The 17,965-nt window shown below is 41.1% G+C and overlaps 2 protein-coding genes across 4 annotated transcripts in view; both read right to left on the bottom strand.

The window, feature by feature from the left end:
• Positions 1-410: 410 nt before the first annotated feature.
• On the bottom strand, positions 411-6,975 carry mif4gda (MIF4G domain containing a). 2 transcript variants are annotated; one of them, XM_017721635.2, is made up of 6 exons: positions 4,556-6,975; positions 4,072-4,175; positions 3,618-3,727; positions 2,487-2,642; positions 2,141-2,233; positions 411-1,344 (listed from the first exon to the last, which is right to left on the bottom strand). In XM_017721635.2, exons 2-6 carry the CDS (start codon positions 4,148-4,150, stop codon positions 1,117-1,119), a joined length of 666 nt encoding a protein of 221 aa, XP_017577124.1. In that variant the 5' UTR covers positions 4,151-4,175; positions 4,556-6,975; the 3' UTR covers positions 411-1,116. The 2 variants fall into 2 exon arrangements, with proteins under 2 accessions (XP_017577124.1, XP_037392251.1); XM_037536354.1 differs by lacking the exon at positions 4,556-6,975 and adding an exon at positions 4,294-4,383.
• Positions 6,976-8,821: 1,846 nt separating this feature from the next.
• Positions 8,822-17,965, bottom strand: part of grb2a (growth factor receptor-bound protein 2a) — a 36,466-nt gene continuing 27,322 nt past the window's right edge. For both annotated transcript variants that reach the window (XM_017721620.2, XM_017721621.2), the window contains 3 exons: positions 17,943-17,965; positions 14,674-14,842; positions 8,822-11,946 (listed from right to left, as the gene is read on the bottom strand). The exon at positions 17,943-17,965 is cut by the window's right edge and continues 100 nt beyond it. In XM_017721620.2, coding sequence (XP_017577109.1) covers positions 11,761-11,946; positions 14,674-14,842; positions 17,943-17,965 — 378 coding nt within the window. In that variant the 3' untranslated portion in view covers positions 8,822-11,760. The remainder of the gene's footprint in view (positions 11,947-14,673; positions 14,843-17,942) is intronic.

Genomic DNA, 17,965 nt, shown 5'->3' with positions numbered 1-17,965 from the left:
CCCTTTTTAAAACCTCTCCTCTCATGTTCAGTGGGCTATAGAAACATCTCCTTGCTTGTTGTGTTTTATTTTGTTGTAAACATCATTTCCACCAACGTTGTTTGAACTTTGTCCTTTGTGATGAGTATTTATTCCCTGTCTGTTGTATATTTCCTTGTGCTTAATAGAAAAATAATTGGTTATGAATACACTGCTAGACATCTGAGACATTGTTTTACAGAGTTTGGAGAACAGTTCGACCCAACACATTTTTTTTTCAAAATCCATTCATGGTGGTGGGATACATGCAGGGCACTGTGAGGCAAAATAGTTCCCAAACAAAACCACAACAAATTATTTCACATCAAATCACTGAGAATAACTATTTTGAGATTACACAACAACCACTGAATTAACACAAATTGGTGGGATTCCCTTTTAAACTTAGACTTTATTTGAAATAATTTGGAATGTAAAAATGTTTGAACATTACAAAATTCACATTATTATAAAGCATCCATAGTAAAGAAAGTCACCAATCAATTAACAAAGAGATTAAGAACTGCACTCTTACAAAAAAGCTACAGAATTTAGTATTCCTATAGTGCTGTATAACATTTCTGTTTTCCTGATATATTCCTGTAGAACTGTTATTAATTGTAATCTATATTTGTTGATGAACTACAGTAAAGGCCTGAATTTACTGCAGTGTTACTCTGTTGAAGTTTCTGTTGTGTTACTACTTTTCTTTTTCAGGGTCACTGCTCTCTGTTCCAGTAATAATACCGTAAACATTTTTCATGCTTTATTTGGCTCACCACCTCATACACACACCCTTTCAAGCTTTACTGACTGTCCCTTGGTGGCACTACTCCACAAACTGTAACTGAGATGACACAACAGAACCACTCATGACGGCCTTCAACTTTAAACACCATATACCCAAACAAACGTACAAGCAGAGCTGCAGGCAACGAGCCTGCAAACACACAGCTGCTTCAACTGCACCAAGCTCTGGCCTCCCAAACCTCCTCTATACTCTCTCCAACCGGTCTGCACCAGCTCCAGAACAGCTGGCTGAACTCCAAAGCTGGCAGGGTGTCTCCCCGCTGGAGTAAAAGCACCATTCACGCTGGTTCAGTCCACCACCTCGCTGTAGTAGTACCGCTGGGCTGCGGCACTGAGGGTCCAGCCGCTGGCCCGAAACTCCAGCACCTCCAGCAGCAGCAGGCGGGTCATGGAGCTCAGGTTGTCCTGCAACAGGAAGCCGTCTCGCAGCAGGTAGAAAAGCTGGTCCATGCGCTGGGCGTTCATCTTCTCCAGCTGTTCACCCACGCGGTGTAACTGCAGCGCTAAACAGTCCACCTGTCAAAAACGCATAACGAGAGTTTACCTAGTTTAGCTTTTGGAGAACATTTATCTGCATAAAAAGTTCTGTAATTTCTACCAGGTGAAAAATGTAAGAATGTGCACTTCTCATGCTAATTGTTCGAGTACAAATTTAAAACTATGGGCTACAAAGGCAAATGAATATTATGCCTCGTGTTGTCCCAAACATTTTATTTATATATATCTATGTATGTACATACGTACGTACGTGTGTATGTGTATAAGATGGGTAGACAGGCATGTTTAAGGTGCGGACAGGTGTGCAGGGATGTGTATAAGATGGGTAGACAGGCATGTTTAAGGTGCGGACAGGTGTGCAGGGATGTGTATAAGATGGGTAGACAGGCATGTTTAAGGTGCGGACAGGTGTGCAGGGATGTGTATAAGATGGGTAGACAGGCATGTTTAAGGTGCGGACAGGTGTGCAGGGATGTGTATAAGATGGGTAGACAGGCATGTTTAAGGTGCGGACAGGTGTGCAGGGATGTGTATAAGATGGGTAGACAGGCATGTTTAAGGTGCGGACAGGTGTGCAGGGATGTGTATAAGATGGGTAGACAGGCATGTTTAAGGTGCGGACAGGTGTGCAGGGATGTGTATAAGATGGGTAGACAGGCATGTTTAAGGTGTGCACAGGTGTGCAGGGATGTGTATAAGATGGGTAGACAGGCATGTTTAAGGTGTGCACAGGTGTGCAGGGATGTGTATAAGATGGGTATATAGGCGTGAATAAGACGTGGACAGTTGTAATAAAAAATTAGCCTTGACTCACCTCCTCCTCATTCAGTAGAGCATCCGGCTGAGACAACCTGAACAAGCAATCATACACTGGATCCACCAGCGCAGTCATGGGGGTGTTGTTCACCTGGACAGAAAGCACACCATTCATTCTACAACAAAAATATCGCCACTCTAATTTCAAAACTCTGCAACTGTTCAATTTAGGAATATTGCTCCTCCTCTATAAAGTTAGTACCAAACTATGTACCACAAATGTATACAAACCCACACACAACCACCTATAAACAACATATCGCCCAGCTCTAATCAGATTTCAGCCCAATAAGAAATGCATTTACAGTGTTAAAAAAAAAGAACCGTGTACCAGAAGTACGTACCTTCAGGTAATCGAATATGTTACAGATGAAGGAGACGACGCACACCCATTCCTGCACAGAGCGCTTGCGCGTCTCTTCTCTCTCCACGAACTCCTTCTGGAGTCGGGTCAGCAGGTTTCTCCGAAACACGTTCGTATTGCTGTGTTTTGCCTCTGTCTGTGATGCAGAGATGCAAATAATTAAACAAAGCTGAGCAAGTAAATCATCAAAGGAGACACACTTGAGCAGAATGGCTAGAAGTGCAATGTTCCTATAAACCAACCCGTGAGATGTACCTGCATTACTCACACCTTAAATTATCAAAACACTGTTGGATGCTCATCCAACATACAGTACGACATTTCCAACTGGTTAGAGCTCATTTGCATACTGCAGCCTTCTGCGTTATCAGTACCAAAGCCGATCCAGCGATACCAACAGCAAACAACAGATTGTTCTGAGCATGAGAAAGCAACAATAAGAACTGTGCTTTGTCCATCAGTCCTGCTATGCTTCTCCTGAATACACCTGATGTGGCTAATCAGGGTCTTCTGATGACACTGATGAGTTGGGTCAATTGTGCTCATGTGGACCATCTTTACTTTGGGGACTGGAAAAGACTTTAGTAGTATTGTGTGCAACTTATTTATTTATTTACTGTTGTAAAGTCCTTTAACTTCACTTGCCATCTCTCTCTCTCTCTCTCTCACACACACACACACACACACACACACACACACACACACACACACACTATATATATATATATATATATATATATATATATATATATATATATATACACCATCAGGAGGAAGTTTGGAAACCAGTGGCTTTCCCAACAAAGTTGAATGACTAGGGATGTAAAGGGAAATTTTATCCATTTTTCAAAATGTACAAAACTTTATACTTTAATTGTTGTGATGTAATCAGGTTGATTCAGAGTGGTTTGGTAGGAAATAAATAAATGAAGTTTTTAGAGGAGGACATCTGGTTACTATCACCACCATTGTGAACAATTCCGACTCAGTAAATTTCTCCAGAACGGAGCGTTTCACACCAAACCACTCTGAATGACTCGATTTACATCTTAACCATGTCAATTCTGTGGGATGTGCTTTTAAAGCCAGGAATAACTGACTGAATCTTCACCTGTACTAAAGCATAGCAGATGTGTCCCGCATCTCTGCATAGGGACCTGTCCTTCAGTGACTGGTCCACGATGGCTTCAGACAGCTTTTCTAAGTCCACTGCAGAGGAGTCTGGATGAGGAAAAAAAGGGCAAAAAACATTTTACAAACGCTAAAATATAACTTTACTAAGATCATCAAATTCCATATAAACTCAGAAGACACGTGTAGGTTCACTGGTGGTTCTAGATAGTAAATAAAATGTCTATATGTGTGTTGCAGTCATGGTGACCCCTGGTTCCTATCACCACCACTGTAAAGACATCTGGACCATTTCACACCAAACCGCTCTGAATCACTATGATTACACCTCACACGCCGGATTATGGAGGAATTTCTAACATAAGGCAGAATTTCCCTTAAACACAGTGCAGTCGCCATGAGCGCCACATGTCCCAGATACGAGCCAGTTCTACCTTTTAGTGCTGCTTTAATCAGGTTCTGAGTTTCTGAGTCGAAAGCCTGGATCTTGCACTCCTCCCAGATGTGATCCATGCTTAGTAAGGAAGACGGGAACTTTCTGGGGTCGTGTGAAGAGAAAAAACAGAGTTTGCACCAAAGCCGATAGCAGTTACAGGCGGTTGGGTTCGCTAACTAAGAAATGAATGAGGTCTTTATCACTTCTTTATAATACTCACTGTGTATGCTATTCGCCAGCTCCTGGCTCGGATTTTCCCGTTCCACCTTAAATGGTGCAGCAGGCGCTGCTGCACCATTTAAGGTGGAACGGGAAAATTCGAAGGAGCTGGCGAAGAGGAAGCTGACTTCAGCTTCGTCTGAAAAGCCACTAAATAAAGAATTGAAAAACGAATTTCAGCATAAACACACAGCACGCGGTGATCTATAAACGCTGAGGTTGAAATACAAACGTAAAATGTGATAAATTACGCAGGAACTCACTCAAAGCAGCTTCACTTCACTCTCCTCCCGCCAGCTCGCTGCTTGGGTCAGGATGCGCATGCGCATGACGTAGCCGGACTGGCCACGTCCCAATAGGCGTGCTTGCGGCCTACAACGCGTAACAGATGCGTACTTGCTTATTGAACGCTTTCCAGATGCTCACTTGAGTTCTCTGACACTTAGTTGGTGCACATCTGCGTTCTAGAACGTCCAAAAAATGCACACTTATGTTCTAGAGCACTTAGCAGATGCTCACTTCCGTTCTAGAACGCTTTATAGATGCCCACGTGCGCTCTAGAACGCTTTCCAGATGCTCATTTGAGTTCTCTAACTCTTAGTTGGTGCACATCTGCGTTCTAGAACGCCCATCAAATGCTCACTTCCGTTCTAGAACGCTTTATAGATGCCCACGTGCGCTCTAGAACGCTTTCCAGATGCTCACTTGAGTTCTCTGACTCTTAGTTGGTGCACATCTGCGTTCTAGAACGCCCAACAAATGCACACTTATGTTCTAGGGCACTTAGCAGATGCTCACTTCCGTTCTAGAATGCTTTCCAGATGCTCATTTTAGTTCTCTAACTCTTAGTTGGTGCACATCTGCGTTCTAGAACGTCCAACAAATGCACACTTATGTTCTAGAGCACTTAGCAGATGCTCACTTCCGTTCTAGAACGCTTTCCAGATGCTCATTTTAGTTCTCTAACTCTTAGTTGGTGCACATCTGCGTTCTAGAACGTCCAACAAATGCACACTTATGTTCTAGAGCACTTAGCAGATGCTCACTTCCGTTCTAGAACGCTTTCCAGATGCTCACTTGAGTTCTCTGACACTTAGTTGGTGCACATCTGCGTTCTAGAACGTCCAAAAAATGCACACTTATGTTCTAGAGCACTTAGCAGATGCTCACTTCCGTTCTAGAACGCTTTATAGATGCCCACGTGCGCTCTAGAACGCTTTCCAGATGCTCATTTGAGTTCTCTAACTCTTAGTTGGTGCACATCTGCGTTCTAGAACGCCCATCAAATGCTCACTTCCGTTCTAGAACGCTTTATAGATGCCCACGTGCGCTCTAGAACGCTTTCCAGATGCTCACTTGAGTTCTCTGACTCTTAGTTGGTGCACATCTGCGTTCTAGAACGCCCAACAAATGCACACTTATGTTCTAGGGCACTTAGCAGATGCTCACTTCCGTTCTAGAATGCTTTCCAGATGCTCATTTTAGTTCTCTAACTCTTAGTTGGTGCACATCTGCGTTCTAGAACGTCCAACAAATGCACACTTATGTTCTAGAGCACTTAGCAGATGCTCACTTCCGTTCTAGAACGCTTTCCAGATGCTCATTTTAGTTCTCTAACTCTTAGTTGGTGCACATCTGCGTTCTAGAACGTCCAACAAATGCACACTTATGTTCTAGAGCACTTAGCAGATGCTCACTTCCGTTCTAGAACGCTTTATAGATGCCCACGTGCGCTCTAGAACGCTTTCCAGATGCTCACTTGAGTTCTCTGACTCTTAGTTGGTGCACATCTGCGTTCTAGAACGCCCAACAAATGCACACTTGCATTGTAGTGCAATTAGGAGATGGCTGCTTGCGCTCTAGGATGCTTTGCAGATGCGCATTTGTGTTCTACAACGCTTAGATGGTGCACATTTGCGTTAGGGGCGAACTTGCATACTAGAACTCAGACTCGGGTCGAAATCTGTCCAATGCTGCCAAGTCTTTAAGCGTACAAGCGCCAAGCGCTCCAAAATTCAGCACTAAGCACAAAAGTGCACATGATCCCTACTTAGGGCACTTAAGAAAGAGAACCAGGATTCTGTGGCAAGGAAAGGCTTTAGGATTTAAAAGGGGCCTCTGTAATTTATTTAAATAGTATGCAAGACTGGTTTTATTTTGAAACATTCAAAGAGAGCAATGCTAATTAAGTATGATAACTATAGATCATATTTTCTTTTTTTCTAACACTAAACAAATCCGAAATGAACCTTTAGTGGAAAAGAGAAGTTTGTGAGTCCAGGCGCTGTGCTAAGAAATGGCCACTATGGGGCGACAAATAACAAGCTTTTTAGAGTAATAAGGCCCGAGAACAGTAATCATGACTAATTTAAAACCTGTCTGACACGTCAATCCAAACAGTATCATTTATAAGTCATAGTATAGACTGTGATAACGCTGTTATGGGACCTGTGTTTTAAAGAAGCAGCTCTGGACAGGTTGTATTTATATACACCAAGGTTAATGCACCGCATATTGCACCATGGACAGCAGCCACACGGTCAGGAAGATTACATCATGTGTCCAGTTTCACTGTGAGCGTCTCAGAGTCCCATACAGAAGGACATTCTTGTGGTTAGACTCCTAGATCAGATTCAAACAGAACAGATACGTCTGTTCAGATCATGTAGTTTTTAGTTTTGCACCAATCAAATCAAATCAAATCAAATTTATTTGTAGCGCTTTTTACAATGGATGTTGTCACAAAGCAGCTTTACAGAATTTCAGAAAAGACAAAGTTTCAACAGGACTGTAAGAATGTACAAAACCCCCCAGTGGGCAAGCCGGGGGCAACAGTGGCAAGGAAAAACTCCCTCAGAACTGAGGAAGAAACCTTGGGAGGAGCCAGGCTCACCAGGGGGGACCCGTCCTCCTCTGGTCAGACTACCTACAAGTGATTATACTACTAATATTAATAGCAGTAATATTGATATTAGGAATATCTAGGAGTCTATATTAGGAATATCTAGGAGTCCAATCAGCAGTGTTGTGTTGCATCAAAGTCAACTGTGACGTAATCCAGCAGCTCCCAGAAAGCCACTTGTGACAGCGCAGAACAGTTCAGTGACCTTGCCTTACCTGTGGAGAGACTTCAGAGCAGTTCAGCAACATCTATGAGGCAAAAACACTGAAATGTATTTTTCCCTCTTCACATATCATCATAAACTTTTCAGAGGTACAGCAATAAACAAACAACTGTATTTCAGTTACGGATTGGTGGGATAATAGAGGGAATAGAGAGAAAAGCAAAAAACAAGCATTTCATGGACCTTATAGAGAAAACGGCTGAACGGCCGAATCTTCTAAAGTCAGCGAAGAGTAAGACGACTCTTTATTACGCTGAAAATCAAACGTGTTTGGCGAGATCGAGACGAAAACGGCTTCTAAAAGATCAAAACTACAAGCTTGTGCAACAAAAAGCCCCAAACTGAGCGCCTGGCGCAGCTGGTCCAGAGAAGTGGCCCTTTACTCCAGCTGATTCTTCTAGACCGTTACATAACAGCTTTATTCACTCAAGGGCCGAAGAATAACAAACCCTCCAGCCTGACCTCAGGTGACCCTGCAGAGCCTCAAAGCGCCTGTATCTTTAAAAACTGCACATTATTTGACTTTTTTTTGGATTAAGAGTTTCATGTAGAACACGTTGTTATTCGAAAACGTCCCGTGTTCGTCATGAAAAACAGATATTCACCTGTTAAGCCTCTAATCTCAAAGCAGATGGTTCTTTGAGGGTTCTTTAATAAAGATAATGGTTGTACGTGGAACCACGAACATTCAAAGAGCCCTCTGAATGCTGAAATGGTTCTTCAGATTTGTTGTACACGGCTCCATCTAGATCCTTGTTGAAAAGGGTCCTGCTGTCATTACAAGTTTGACATCATCACAACAGCAGAACCCTTTTTGGTGCTTTTTGGTACCTTCAAAAATGATTATATATAGAACCATATACAGCACATTCAACAAACGGTTCTTCCGACTGACAGACAACAGGTTCTTTACAGCACCAAATAGGGCTCTGCTATTGTCACAAGCTTGACATTGTCACAATAGTAGAACCCTTTTAGTGCTATATAGAACCAACACTGTGGAACCATTTCACCAGGCAGAGAACCCTTTATGCATACAGATGGTTCCTTGAGTGTTTATAGTTCTACATAGAACCATGTCTTTACTAAAGAACCCTTGATAAACCATCTTTCTCAAGAGTGTAGAGCAGGTTAGCTCCGCCTATTCACACTGAAGTTATAAGAAGAGTTTCTGCTGGGCAGCCAATCAGAACAGCTCATTAACATATCAGCTTTAAAGGCCCAGTAAGGCCATTTCATTGTAAGGAATGAGGAGCTGCTGATCACGCAGATGGATTATGACGGCTCTTGGGGCATAAATGTCAGGGGAAAAATGAAAATACACGAAAAACGCTGGATAAGGGCCCTTTAAAGCTTCAGCCTTGCTCATATCGAAGGCTCAGTAATGTCAGATCAGAGGCATGATGCGATTGTGAAAGCTATTTTATGACATTAGAAAATTACAGACATTTCTATGTTCATGGTACAGTGGATACAACAGCGCACTCAAGGGTCAAACGGCTCAGTCACCGGCTGTGAAAATGAACAGAATGATTGTATTCAACACAAGACTTTTCCTTCAGCTGTATAGGCTAATGAAGACTCCAGCACACTGCTGGCAACTCATTAGCTGTCAATCAATGACTAGTCATATTATAATTAAAAACGGATATAAAACAAAACTTCCCAGTCCCAAATCTCATCCCAAAACAACAATTGGAACGTCAATATCCGTAATAGAACCGTTTATATTTTTTGATAACAGAAATAAAACAGCGCTACCCATACAGAAATTTGATATATGGTCATATATGCACATACATCAGGCATATATTTCATATATATGGGCATATATGTAGTGTACATATATGCATAAAATATGTCTCATATTTTTAAAACACAAAAAAAAAATCAATATGAAATATACAAAACATAAACATAACCCGGAGCTAGCACGTGTCACATATACCATCCATATACGCACGTCTTTAATCACACATTGTTAAATACACCAGTTACACATATATGTTTGTAACTGCTGCAATATGACTGAAATCTATGTCCCATATTTGAAAATGGATCATTTCAGATTTCAAGTCGGCATATATGTCAGAAAATACACCCGTATTTGGAAAAACTCAAAGTTGGGCATAAGGGAAGTTCACAAATGCTAATATATGCCGTATATTTGAAATTCATATATATTGCCATAGATCAGGTTTCTGTATGTGTAGCATGCTACCATGACGGGACTTTACACTCTAAATGAGAAAGTCAACAAATTCATCAACAGCAAAGACAATACTTTCTAGCTTAACAGCAAAAGTACAAACCTCATCTCATCACTTTACAGTGTAATACGGTATTATCTGTGCAGAAAGGTGGAAAGGCACCGAGCTCAGCTAATGGCAACACAATAATACCCGTTACCAGGCAGCTAATGTGCTAGTTTACCGGTTTAACACCTGAATTCATGGATTAAACCCCCACTCAGGATGATTGAGTTTACACAGCACTAAACTCGTCAGTATAGATGGAATATTTCAAAAAATGGACACAAATACAGACTTAAACTGATGCTGAGGTCTTAGCTATGCACTGTAGTCCGTGTTTTAATGTTTCTAATACTCATAAAAGGTGGTTCTTTAAGGTTGCTTTAGTAAAGGCAATCGTTCTATTAAAACTTCATGCTTAAACGGTTCTCTGCAGCGTGAAATGGTTGAAATAGTGAAACACAACGTACTAATGTGGTTGGATAGGGTAGTGGATAACACCTCTGCCTTCTATGCTGTAAACTGGGGTTCAATCCCCCACCAGGGCAAGCGCCCTATACTATACCAATAAGAGTCCTTGGGCAAGACTCCTAACACTACGCTGGCCTACCTGTGTAAAAATGATCAAGTTGTAAGTCGCTCTGGATAAGAGCGTCAGCCAAATGCCGTAAATGTAAATGTAATTATGCAAATGCATTATTGGTTTGCTGCATTAGCCCTGGAGCAGCAGCTTTGTCTTCACTGATTAAACACATTTGGGATAAGGGGGATTCCTACTGTTCGGAAATAGTCAAGTAATAACTAGGTCTAAAAGTTCAATAGGAATTTGATTTATTTTTCAAAATTTCTGCATAATTAAATGGTTAGATGAGTTGTTCAGAGTGGTTTGGTGTGAAACGCTCGGTTATAGAGACACTTACAGAGTCAGAATCGTCTATATTTGTGTTGTAGTCATGGTGACCCCTGCTTCACCACTGCAAAGAAATCCGAGCTGGTAAGTTTCTCAACAAACCATTTCAGGAAATTTTCAAAAACAAAACGAAGGAATTCCCCTTTAAAGACTCTCTTCTTGGATGAATTAGGATCCAAACAGAAGGCATGTTAAAAACAATTTCACCTACGTTACTCAAACCATCCCAAGTGGGGCTTTAAAAGGCAAACAGACATGTTGGTCAGTCTCAGAGACACTACATTCTGATGGAGACGGTCAGCGCGTGGCTCCTGCAGCAGATTTAGTGAGATTGTACTCCAGAAGATATTATTTGAAATATATAAAGTATGCCGAAACCTCAAGCACGTAATGATGAGTCAGGTTTGCTTCATGAACCACAGCCAGGATTTCTGCAGCAGCCCTCTTGGCATCACTGGCCCCATGACATCACTGGATATTTTATACCAGAATTAGGAGATTTGTGCATGCTGAGCAGATGATGATCGCCGAAAACAACATTATTACTGATATTACAGATTACAGAGTACAGTAATAATGGCATTATTACTGATAACCTTCAACTATCCTCAATGGCACAAAACAGAGAGAGAAACATTTAAGAAAGAACGAGAACACGCAACCGCAACAGGTAAAATATGCATTCAAAACGATACGTACTGTGGAACATCTTTCAGTTTCACACCTCAGTGCGAAACCCTTCACTCGCCTACAGCTTTGCACAGTCCCTTATTTATTATTAATGTTTTCCGGTCGTAATACTGTACATCTGAGATCTGCAGCTGACTGTGTAGTATGAGAGGGAGAGGCGTGTAGAAAGCAGCACAGTTTGAGGTTTTTTAGAGTCGCTGCCAGCGCTTCAACACTTCACACAGCATTACAACCAGCTGGGTTCGCTGATCTTCCAGCCAATCAGCCTCACCGCAATGCAAACCAATTGCAGACCCCATTCCATCGCTCTCTGCCAATCAGCAATCGGAGGCATCAGTCCGGCCTTTTCTTCCTAGACTCTCCTCCATGGTCTCTGTTTCCATGGCAACCGCCCACTGGAAGTCACCGTTTGCCTTAACAGACAGTTTCAGTTTTTGATTTTTGTGTGTTTTTTTCTTTTTTGCATTCTATACACTGCGTCGGGCACGCGATTACATGTTTTGACTGACAGGGGTGACGTAGTTGCGCGGGAACATTCCGGTCTGGCCATGGCACGCCCCCTTCCACCAGTTAGGGTCCGAGTTATCCAGCACCTGGACGAAATCCCCGCGTCTGAATCCCAGCTCGCCCTCCTCCTGCGGGTCGAAGTCAAACAGAGCCTGCACGTATGTGGAGTGCTGCAGAAACACAACCATAATCAGAACATCAAACAGCTTCAGAGCTTCAGAGCGAACATGGTCAAGAGAACTTATAACACATATAGAGCTCGAAATTACAGCTCCTAAGTCCGTTTATAATAACATCCAGAGAAAAATGTTGCAGATAAATGCATAAAACGATTTCATGATGATGCTACAGATTAAAAAATAAAGAAATGTTAGATGTGTCTAAATGATGAGCTGAGGAAGACTCTAAAATGACTGAAAAGGTTTATATATATATATATATATATATATATATATATATATATATATATATATATATATATAAATAAAAGAACAAAAAAAAAAGTTCTAATAACATTATTAATCAGAACGCCCTGTATTTTAAAAAGGGGTGATCAAATCTTCAGAATAGCTAATCAAAGAATTAACATAAATAATTATATTACTATGTACAGTCATTTGCATATATATATATATATATATATATAATAAATCAATTATATAATATATATAATTATATAAAATAATATAAATGCAAAAAGCTAACACATCCTTTTCAGAGAACTAACTTTAATATGACATTTTCTGCTGATTTTAGTGCAAATTTTCAGGGTTTTTTATTTTATTTTTATTTTTTGCTGAGCCTCACGGCACATTCCCCCCCAGTATCTTGAATGCAGTAAATGAACAATAATTGTGTGTCAAAATGTGCACTAAAGTGTGTTCTCTGTAGAGGACGTGTAACTTATTTTTAGACAGAAACTCAACAGAACATGGAATTTGACCAGCGGTGCACAAACTTTTGTAGATATGTGTATTTTATCAATGCCTTTTGAATATGATTCACTATATATGCAAAAAATGTACACAGAATTCCCATCTCTGTTCTCAGATTCCGGGCTGATGCTGGCATCTGATATTTTGTTGCATCACAGAAACTGAGACTGAATCACTCTCGTTCAGCGTTAGAGAGAAATGTAACAGTTATGTGTAGAGGTTAGAAGTAAATGCAGTAAAATGAATAACATGCAGATGTTTTAGGGCAGTAACAGTGCAGGGCTGTCAGAATCCTGGCGAATAACTATCACAGAAATCACTGTGAGAAACGATTTAACTGTCTTGCTCTTGGATTGCAGCTATTAGACACAAACATTTGGCCCACAGTGCCTAATTACCCACTTTACTCGCTTGCGATGTTTACTCAGCACAGCCTTCTAAACATGTTAGAACATCAATTTAGAGATAACTTCTCTTATTTCCCTTAAGACCCCCAATGTCTCAATGAAGGCACGTACGGTTTTCTTTTATTTACACTTGTTAGTTTGACCCAGTACACTCAGGTCACATTGTATTTGTAGCAGCACAGCATGAATGAACTCTAACAACTGTGGAAAATGACTGCAGTCAGCTTAAATAACTGCACTGATCCCAAATAATTATGATCAGGCGACCAACCATGACCGGCCTAACATAGTGCCGCTTAAAGGTGCAATGTGTAAGATTTTGGGGGATCTATCAGCAGATATGGAATACAGTAACAAAACCATATCTCCATTAATGTAAAATCACCTGTAACTATGAATTGTTGTGCTTTACTTCATTTAGAATGAGCCCTTCACATCTACATAGGCATTGGCTCCTCTTCCAACAGAGGCCGCCATGTTGTGCCGGCAACCAAATGCTGGCTCTAGAGGGCGCCTTTGGTGCTTTTATGCTGAAGTGGCTTGAATTTGCTGTGACTTCAGTTGGAAAGAAGAATCAGTGGTTTCACTGATGCTGGCTAAACATTTTGTGTTGTGTAAAAGGTTAAGAACCCAAATTGACAAATGGAGGATCAGCCTTATTATTTACCCCCAGATAAAGCAAGAGAGGGTGAATCCTCACCATTAAAGAAGAGAAAACATGAAGGAGCGAGATGAAATCAGGACAGGCGACGGCAGAAAACCTGACGGCACTTGTAGGTTCTACTACATGCTTGGAAAGGGGGGAGGGGCGGTCAGCTGGTTGCAATCTGCAATCTCACCACTAGATGGCTAAGACTAAATCTTACATACTGCACCTTTAACATTCTTCTTTTCCAGCATAATAAGGGTCATCAAATGCTGGTTGAACCACTGCTTGAATAGCTGCTGTCGGAACAAAACCTCATATCTCCAAAAAGGTAACTTTACAGGGTGAGGAAAAATATTCTTAACTTATAATGGAAGTAAATGGATAAATATGTTTCACTAAGTCATTCTGGACCACTTTGTTGGACCACTCATCATGAAATTTTGACACGACAGAAGGAAACTGATCTTTCCAAATTCCGTCAAAAACGACAAAAAAGGAGATATCACTGTTCTCGGAACAAAACCTTGTATCTCCATTTTGTCGCTTTTCTGTGTTTGACCTACTTTAAATAGAACCTATTGCCCCTTACATTGTGTGTAAGTTTCATGATAAATGGGCCAAAAGAATCGGCTTAAAATAACTCGGAAAAAAGTCTGGTTCCATTGACTTACATTAAAAGTAAAGTAGGTTTTTTCTTCTGTAAAGTTCCCATTCTGGAGATACAAGGTTTTTTTCTGGTTGTGTGTCTGTATATGTAAAAATCCTGAAACAGCAAGTGTTTAAAGTTTGCTGTTAATACTGAACTGAGGATTACAATAGCATCATCATTTTATCAAATATATCCCCAATGTTCATCATCAAAATGATTACCATTTGACCTTCCACAGTGGGCGGAGCCGGGCTCACCTGTGGTACCTGCTCGATGTCTCTCAGGAAGATGGGCTGGTTCCGGGAGACGGAGGTGGAGCGATGATAGTCCACCAGAGAGTTCAGAGAGTTAAACTTCACCACCCACAGGAAGTACTTCCCCGCCCCGTCCCGCAGGACTTTAAAGTGCTGCACATCATTCCCAAATCTAGGAGCAGGAAAATGTTCCAGGTTTATTATTCCGATTTTTGCAGTAAATCAGAATGAACTGCACTCTGAATGATTCAGACATTATGCTGCACTATGGCCATCTGTAGAGGAACGAGTGACCCAGTTTTACAGAGCACATTAACTCACAGGCACAGCACTGAGAAGAGACATTTGTTGTGGTCTTTTACATAAATAATTCACTTCTTATTACGCTGCCTAAACAAACAAGACTGAATTATGAGTCTCCTGGCACACAATACGAATACAGTTGAATAGAGAACACAGACGAAAATAGAGCAGAATGGAAAGCAATAGGACAGAGCAGAGCTTAACCGAAAAGAATATGATAATGTAAAGCTGACTAGCTGAATAGAACAAAACAGAGCAGAATAAAGCAAAGCGGAATCAAAACAGCAGAAAAGCCTCTCCAGCAGGAAACTTCTCAGAAAAATTTCCAAGCAGCTAAAGAATGAGAAGCTGACTTCAGTTCCATGACTTTTCATTCTCATTGCAGATTAAACGCATCAGGAAACCAGCTGGAGTGATTATGAATGCAAATAAGTCCATTCGTCTCCAAATGATCAATGTTAGTCGTAAATCTCTTTTTGCCTTTTCCTTAGCTAAGCGAAAGTGTTGTCTGTGTTGCTATGATGACCAGCAGTCTGCACTGATCTACAGGGTTAAAGGGTGAATTAGCAGTTCTACATTAAATCCAGGGTTTAAAGACCATTCATTGTGAGAACTGTGTTGGACCAATCAGCAGAGCTTTACTTTACTGCAAAGGAGGATTATTTTACTCCTACCAATCTAATTCTGCTGTGCAGCTGCAACAGGGCAGTAAAAGAGACACATGTTGCCGACCCCTGGCCTGCTTCCAATATTTATACTAATAACGGCGTCTCATTTTAACTTTTACATTTTGTTAATACTGAGGGCCAAAACCATAAAGTATGTCATTACTGATTCTTGGTACTGAAACTCAAAGAAAAATGCTTTATAAGAAACACCACACCTGCAGTAGGAAACCTGGGTGTGATCTTAGACTCTGAGCTCTGGTTTATTTGCATGCAAACCCAGTCACTAAAGCAACTTATTATCATGTGAGAAACATCAATAAAGTTCTGCCTTTTCTCGCTCAGAGTTGCTGCGTTTGTTTGGAAGAGTTGATCACTGTAATGATCTCACTGGAGAAAACAACGCATCCTCTACAACTCATACAGAACACATCGAGCCCATATCACCCCGTTTACACGCTGCACCGACTGCCTGGTAGGGGTGGGAATTTGATCCGATTACGATTCAGAGGCTGTGACGTGATTATAAAATGAGTATTGTTGATTATGCGATTATGAACTAATAAAACAAACAGAAGTGGTTTGGCAAGTAAAGGCTCTCATTCACTGCTCTTGTTTGGAGCACACGAGACGCTGCTGCTACTCTCCAATCTGCAATAAAATGCGCACTTACGGTGAAATAAGATCCTGTGGCAATGGACGTCCATGCATCACGTTACAGCCGTCCTACCCATTTAATTCAGTGATTTTTCAGTTTTGGTGTCATTGGAGAGAGTGGAGGGATCGCTGTGGCAGTAAAATATGTTCGACACTGGAGGCTGCATCTCCGCAGCATAGCGCAAAAGCCCTGACACAGAACGGACCCCAATCCTTGGCAATAAAAGATGCGACAGAGTTTGTAATTCACTTCCAATTTGGGTGGAAGCATTTACATCACTTGACTGAACATTTGGAGATGAATGCACTTCGCATTTATAAGCACTGCAGGTTTCCTGATACATTACATCTGCAACGAGAAACTGTCAAACACTAAAAAGTTGTGAAAATGTCGGCTTCTCTTTCTAATTTTCCCGTTCCACCTTAAATGGTGCTGCGTTTATGTTCTGGCACTTCAGGCACCACTTAAGGTGGAACGGGAAAACTCGAACAAGAAGCTGGCGAACCAGAATCTGACTTCAGCCTCGTGAACAGTTCAACGCCGAGAGACATTGTACAAGAAACTATTGAACGTTTGAGGAAGAGTTTCCTGGCGGAAAGGGGAGGAAAGCAGCTATAGCTGAGCTAAAGCTCAAAGCAGAGCGAAGTAAGGCCGCGATTTTGTTTAGAATACATTAACACATACTGATACATCCTGGGCATTAAATGTTGTGGCTCCCTTGAAAGGACAAAATGGCTCTTCTTAACATTTGTGTTGTGACTCCTGACCTAACCTGGCTTTAATGCAGAGGAAGCCGGTCGGATTTCTCACTCACTCATCCACTTGTGTTTCTGTTATGTGCCGCCACAGACAGTCCGGGTGCTGCACTTACCCACTTCCAAGTTCCACCTGTTACGTTCTGTCAACACGTTATCAATTAAAATATAGAAAATCGATCTTTGACATCTGTGAATTCAGAGTCATCCACGTCTGCATCACGATGCATCTAAGAATGGAGTTTTCCCCCGACCCCAACTGCCTGGGTCTTTTAGAGAGGTTTTAAAGCTCTGCTGCTGGTTTTTAAAGCTCTAAATGACCTTAAAGCTCCTGAATGTCTGTCTGTTTATGATCTTAAACACCTTTGGTAAAATACAGAAAACGTGGAGAGACTCTTTCTGTTATTCTGCCTCTAAACTGTGGAGCTCATTTCACCTTTTATTAGACAGTCAAGCTCAGAGCTGACTTATCAAACATCTGACGATGCAGCTTCAGTAAAACTCTGTCTCTTTATTATTGCTTTATATGATTTTACATTAAAACTCAGTTAATTCTAATACTGTTAGGCTTTAACTCCTGTCTGTAAAGAACTCTGAGCTGCCACTGCTCCGAAAAGAACACCACAAATAGACTATTATTATTATTATTATTATTATTATTATTATTATTATTATTATTATTACTACTATAGCAGCAATGTTTAATGTAGACATACTTTAATAACAACAAATTAAATTCTGCTGGCAATCCTGTTTTTACCTTTTCTGTTGTTACTTGACTAAATGCAGTGAATCAGGTGAACGATATGGTGGATAGAGCAGAGCAGAACCGAACAATAGAGGAGAACAGAGCAGAACACTGCAGATTAGAGGAGAACAGAAGAGCCATACTTGACAGACAGAGAAAAATCTCC

The sequence above is a fragment of the Pygocentrus nattereri genome, chromosome 30, assembly GCF_015220715.1.
Source record: "Pygocentrus nattereri isolate fPygNat1 chromosome 30, fPygNat1.pri, whole genome shotgun sequence".
Taxonomy (NCBI): Eukaryota; Metazoa; Chordata; class Actinopteri; order Characiformes; family Serrasalmidae; genus Pygocentrus; species Pygocentrus nattereri.
This window is presented reverse-complemented; position numbering and strand designations above follow the sequence as displayed.

What these genes read in the sequence shown, in the direction of transcription:
- mif4gda (XM_017721635.2), bottom strand. Translation starts at nt 4,150, where the DNA reads ATGGATCACATCTGGGAGGAGTGCAAGATCCAGGCTTTCGACTCAGAA. An exon ending in GATTAAAGCAGCACTAAAAG is followed by an intron (nt 3,728 to 4,071) that starts GTAGAACTGGCT and finishes TTCCTCATCCAG; the next exon opens with ACTCCTCTGCAGTGGACTTA. An exon ending in ACATATTCGATTACCTGAAG is followed by an intron (nt 2,234 to 2,486) that starts GTACGTACTTCT and finishes CTTTCTGTCCAG; the next exon opens with GTGAACAACACCCCCATGAC.